This window comes from Mauremys reevesii, linkage group 13, assembly GCF_016161935.1.
Source record: "Mauremys reevesii isolate NIE-2019 linkage group 13, ASM1616193v1, whole genome shotgun sequence".
Lineage (NCBI taxonomy): Eukaryota > Metazoa > Chordata > Testudines > Geoemydidae > Mauremys > Mauremys reevesii.
Window position 1 is genome coordinate 15,655,102 of NC_052635.1, and position 5,213 is coordinate 15,660,314.

The window sequence follows — 5,213 nt, forward strand, 5'->3', positions numbered from 1 at the left end:
GAGCAAAACCCTTTCAACTGACAAGTCTGTGCTTCCCCTTCCCTTGGCTGGGATCCTGTGATTCTCAGGGTTACCACCCCTCTGGTGCCAGCAATGTTACCCCAGCAGGTCTAAGTGGAGTTTGGCCCTGCTATAGATTCCCCTCCCAGAGCCTGTGATAGAGTGAGTTTGCAAGGAAACAGGAACAGCTTCTTCAAAACAGAGTGGGATTTATTTTCCCAAGGAAACACAGAATTGAGGGAAATGTGTTAAAAGAAGAAGTCCCTGATGCTTCTTGTCTCACTTAACCTTAAATCCTCTAGCCATAGTTTAAGCTCTTCCAGATCCCACCTCTGAGTCTGAAGGATAATTTCATCTGCACAGACCCTCTCTCAGTGTCTCATGGTAAATGCTTTATTTGACCCATGTCTTTTGATCTCTCTCCTCCCAACCTTCGTAAAACAACTGTGTGCCTTTGCTGAGTAGGAATCTGGTTCTTGTGTTTATGTTTGCTGGGATGCTCCTTATTGAGGTCATTGGTTTCTGTGCATCATACACAAGAGTATGCATTGAATGAGAACACAAGAGCAGCACGGCCCAGCAGCAAAATGTAGGTGTCTTGGCAGAGTGAATGGGATCCATCTGGTTCTCCTAACAACCGCTTTGATCTCACCTTCGTAGCAAGCATTTCCTTGTACACTATCACACACCTATGCCCAGTACCGATACACTATAATGCAGATATTTCCCACTGTGTCACAAGTGCTTTGTAGAAAAACAAGTTATTGGGCTCGGTTCAAGTTTAACTGGGGAAGTGTTTTGGCTGATTATATACAGGAAGTCAGACTAGATGATCATAGTGCTGCCTTCTGGCTATTTTTTCTAAGAAATGTGTTGTAGTTCAAACAGGAGTTACTTCAAGAAAATGTTAATGGCTTGCAATATTCTGTGCTATCTGGTCTTTAAACCTTTCTGAAACACTCTGTACCTTCGGAGAACAGCCTGCATCCCCATGTTCATCCTTATAATATGATTGTTTGGTATCCAATGCAAATTTCATCATGTTGGGTGTCTTTGGAAAGCTCATGATGCACTCATCAGAGCACATATGGGACAAACCCAACCCAGCCTCTCAGGAACAAAGGACATTGGCCTTGGCAGCAACAGAGGATCTGTTGGATTCTTGAGTGAGTCACTCTCCTTTCCTTGGTCAGTTTGGGACTACGATGAGGTAATGCTCACCTGACTCTGAAGGGGTGACAAAGCTAAGGGGGAAGAAAGGACATGATAAAAGGGAGAGATGTTTGCCAGGCTCTCTCTCTTCCACCTCCATGTACAGACACCATCAGCCAGCAACTGAAGTGATGATCAAAGGGGAGAGCCTGGCTGAAAGGGAACCAGCCAGCCTGAGTGAGAAGCATCTAAGTTTGTAAGGGCACTGAAACTGTTAAGATCATCTTAGAATGTGTTTTACTTTTATTTCATTTGACCAAATCTGACTTGCTGTTTGACTTATAATCACTTAAAATCTTTCTTTTGTAGTTAATAAATTTGTGTTTGGTTTGAAGCTTGTCAGAGATTCCCCTTGGGACAATAAGCCTGGTACATATCAATTTCTTTGTTAAATTGATGAACTCATGTAAGCTTGCAGCATTCAGCAGATATAATAGGACACTGCAAGATGGAGGTTCCTAAGGTTGTGTCCGGGACCAGAGATATTAGCTAGCATCATTCAGTTACACAATCCAAGCAGCGGCTGGCTAAAAGTGCTCACTCACATAGCTGGGAGCAGCTTACATGCTAGACTCTCTGTGTGAACAGCCCGGGAGTATGGATTCTCCACGCAGAACAGGGTAAGACTGGCTCTCAGAGTCGAGGATTGGAGTGACCTAGCTGATCACCTGTCCAGATAAGACCAGGAGAATGTCTCACAATGCATCTATGAATGAAATAAGTTAGGAACAGAAGAGTGATAAATTAATGGAGTAGTGCACTTTGGATGTGTCAAGTGCGGAATCTATTCCAAAGCCTTGTGTAAAATCTGAGATTAAAGTAGTGTCTTGGATCTGTGAAAGTTTATAAATATGCCCTCCATTTGCACTTTGAACTTTTCCAGAATCAAATGGCGGGACATTTACCAAGTTCAATTGTACTGAAAGCTCTTTCAATGCTCATTATTTTATCTATCACTAGATAAATTTCATGGAAAATGGAGGAAGGAGGAATTTGTAGACAGCTCTTGGAGAAAAGAGAAGGGGAAAATGAAACATATATCACAGAGTTCATCCTCCTTGGATTTGGGAATCTCCGTGAAATGCAGATTCTTCTCTTCCTGCTGTTTCTAGTGATCTATATTGTTACTGTGGCTGGGAACATTCTCATTGTTGTACTAATTGTGGTTGATCAGCACCTTCACACCCCCATGTACTTCTTTCTGGGGAACTTGTCCTGCTTGGAGACCTGCTACAGCACCATAGTCCTGCCCAGACTGCTCTCCGGTCTCCTGACTGGGGACAGAACCATTTCTGTTAGTGGCTGCATCACTCAATTTTATTTCTTTGGTTTTCTGGTGGCAGTTGAATGTTCTCTCTTATCCATGATGTCCTATGACCGATATTTAGCAATATGCAAACCACTACGCTACACAGCTCTTATGAATGGCAGAATCTGCCTTCAGTTAGCAGCTGTGTCCTGGATGAGTTCATTTCTGGCAACTGACGTAGTAATATATTTAATGTCACAATTACATTTTTGTGGCCCCAATGAAATTGACCATTTCCTCTGTGATTTCACCCCAGTGATTAAACTCTCCTGTAGTGACACCAGCCTAATCACACTGGTAACCTTTATATTCTCTTCTATAGACACCCTGCCCCCATTTCTATTAACCTTGGCATCCTATGTTTCCATCATCTCCACCATCCTGAGAATCCCGTCCACCAGTGGGAGAAGAAAGGCATTTTCCACCTGCTCCTCTCACTTGCTTGTGGTTACAATCTACTATGGGACACTAATCATTGTCTATGTGTTACCAGACACTGACACACTAAGAGACCTCAATAAAGTCTTCTCTGTCTTCTACACTGTCCTGACTCCCATGGCCAATCCTCTCATTTACAGCTTGAGAAACAAAGAGGTCAAGGAGGCCCTGGGGAAAGTCTTCAATAAATGTATGGTGCTCTCAGCAATTCAGGAAGAGTGATTGATATGGGAATCAATCAATCTGTCATATCAAGTGTGATGCATGACCAGGAAGGGTTAAGCATCCTGAAGGATAAATAACTCAAATTCAGCCCTTAAAGACATATGGATAGAAAATGTTTGTGTTTTTGTGTATTTACATATATATCATTAAAGGTCAACAATGTAATCAAACACTCCCTGTCTATGCTGTATTCTGTTAATTCTCAGCTCAAAAGGACATCTTAACATTTAAATAAACTCTAAAGATAGGATATCGCTGTATTCATATTTGTTTGAAATGTATATCAAATCATCTGTGAATGGTGGAAAAAACAGGCAATTGCTTTATGTTAATGTGTGGATAATTACTAGTGATGCTTGAGAAATGGGTCAGCTTCAAAGCCCTCATGTGTGCCTATTGTTCATGAAGGACTCCAAGCTGTCACAAGAAGGACTGAAACTGTATAAAGATGTTTGGATCGCAATCCTTTTTTATCTCAGATCTGCTTGAAGCTTCATGCAGGGAAAGCCTTAGCCATAAGGACTGAGATCCCAGTCCTGAGTGGACCACCCTAAATGTAAACATTGGACTATAACCTATGAATTATTTCTGAAATAATGCTTTGCAACTACAAAGCTCACCATCTCTGCTATGAATCTGAACCTCATGAATTATACTCATATCTGTACATATATTGATCTTTTTGCCAATGTTCTCTATCTAAATTTTCTTTTTTTTAATAAATTTTAGTGTAGTTAATAAGAATTGGCTGTAAGCATGTATTTGGGTAAGATCTGGAATGTTTATTAACCAGGGAGGTAATGTGTCTGATCCCTTGGGATTGGTAGAACTTTTTTATATGATGAAAAAGATTTTCAGTAATCCTCATCATATTTGACTTGAATGTCTGGGTGGAGGCTTGAGGCTGGGTCATTTCAAGGGAGCTGTGTTGTTGGCTTCCGGGTAACCAGTAAGGTATTATAGAAGCTTTTTTGTGCTGGCTTGGTAAATCTAAGTATTGGAATATCCACCAGCTTTGGGGATTGTCTACCCCATTATTTGCAGTTCATCCTAATTAAGTGACCTCAGTTGTCTCTCCTGGGGTCCCCGTCACAACTAGCAAGGCAGTTAGCATTTAGGTTGTCCCTAACTCATGCTAATGGGAGTTTCCTTGGGGAAAATGAAGAGATGCTAAGTTTGGGGCTAGCTGCATTCCTAGTTGACACTTACTATCCCAACTATAATCGTAAGTCTCATGTGCGCTACATTCCACACAGTGGAATTCAAGATTTTAGTTACATGTTTCATCTCCTCTTCTCCAAGCAGGGAACATGCTACATTTTATATCACACTGGTCTGGGATGCCTTTGAGTGGCTTCTGGTTGTTAAAGTATGTTGTCTTTCACCTTGGTGTCAGGGCTTCCTAAACAATTTTATATTTGGCATGATTGAACAGATCTTCATAATTGTTCCTTGTTATTTGTGTTATGCAGTGATTAGTGGTGTGAATGATCCTAAATTGATTCCTGAATGTTGGAACAAAATAATTAATTGACATGGATGATTTCTGGTGAAACATCTCTTTATCGTAAAGATCATTTCAATTTTACGTGAAAAAAAATAAAGCTAGGATGAGATATTACTATTTCATTCTGGATTTGGAAAGAGCCATGATCTTTCAAAAGCACCCACGTGAGTTAGGGTATGTCTGTGCTGCAATAAAATGCCAGCAGCTGGCCCAGGTCAGCTCACTCATGTTTGTGGAACATGGGCTGCAGGGGTATAAAATTGCAGTTTGGACATTAGGACTCAGGCTGGAGTCCTGGCTCTGAGCCCCAGCGAGGATTTGTATTGCTGTGTAGATGTTCCCTTGAGTTCATAAATCCTAATAACTTACAAAGTTAGTTAGATTCCCACAGGCCAGAATTTTAAAAATTTCTAAAGATGAATATAGGTGTCTATGTGTGTTTTCAAATTTGCCTCAGTGGCTAGCTCTCAATAATTGTAATATGCTTAATTCTGCATTTCTAAAGTGCCAGGATATATCTAA

At 41.0% G+C, this 5,213-nt stretch overlaps 1 protein-coding gene across 1 annotated transcript; it reads left to right on the forward strand.

Annotated features, from left to right (window-relative positions):
- The first annotated feature begins 2,188 nt into the window (after nt 1-2,188).
- On the forward strand, nt 2,189-5,213 carry LOC120380115 (olfactory receptor 6N1-like). Its single transcript, XM_039497610.1, has 2 exons — nt 2,189-3,131; nt 5,179-5,213. The coding sequence occupies exons 1-2, from the start codon at nt 2,189-2,191 to the stop codon at nt 5,211-5,213; spliced, it is 978 nt and encodes a 325-aa protein (XP_039353544.1).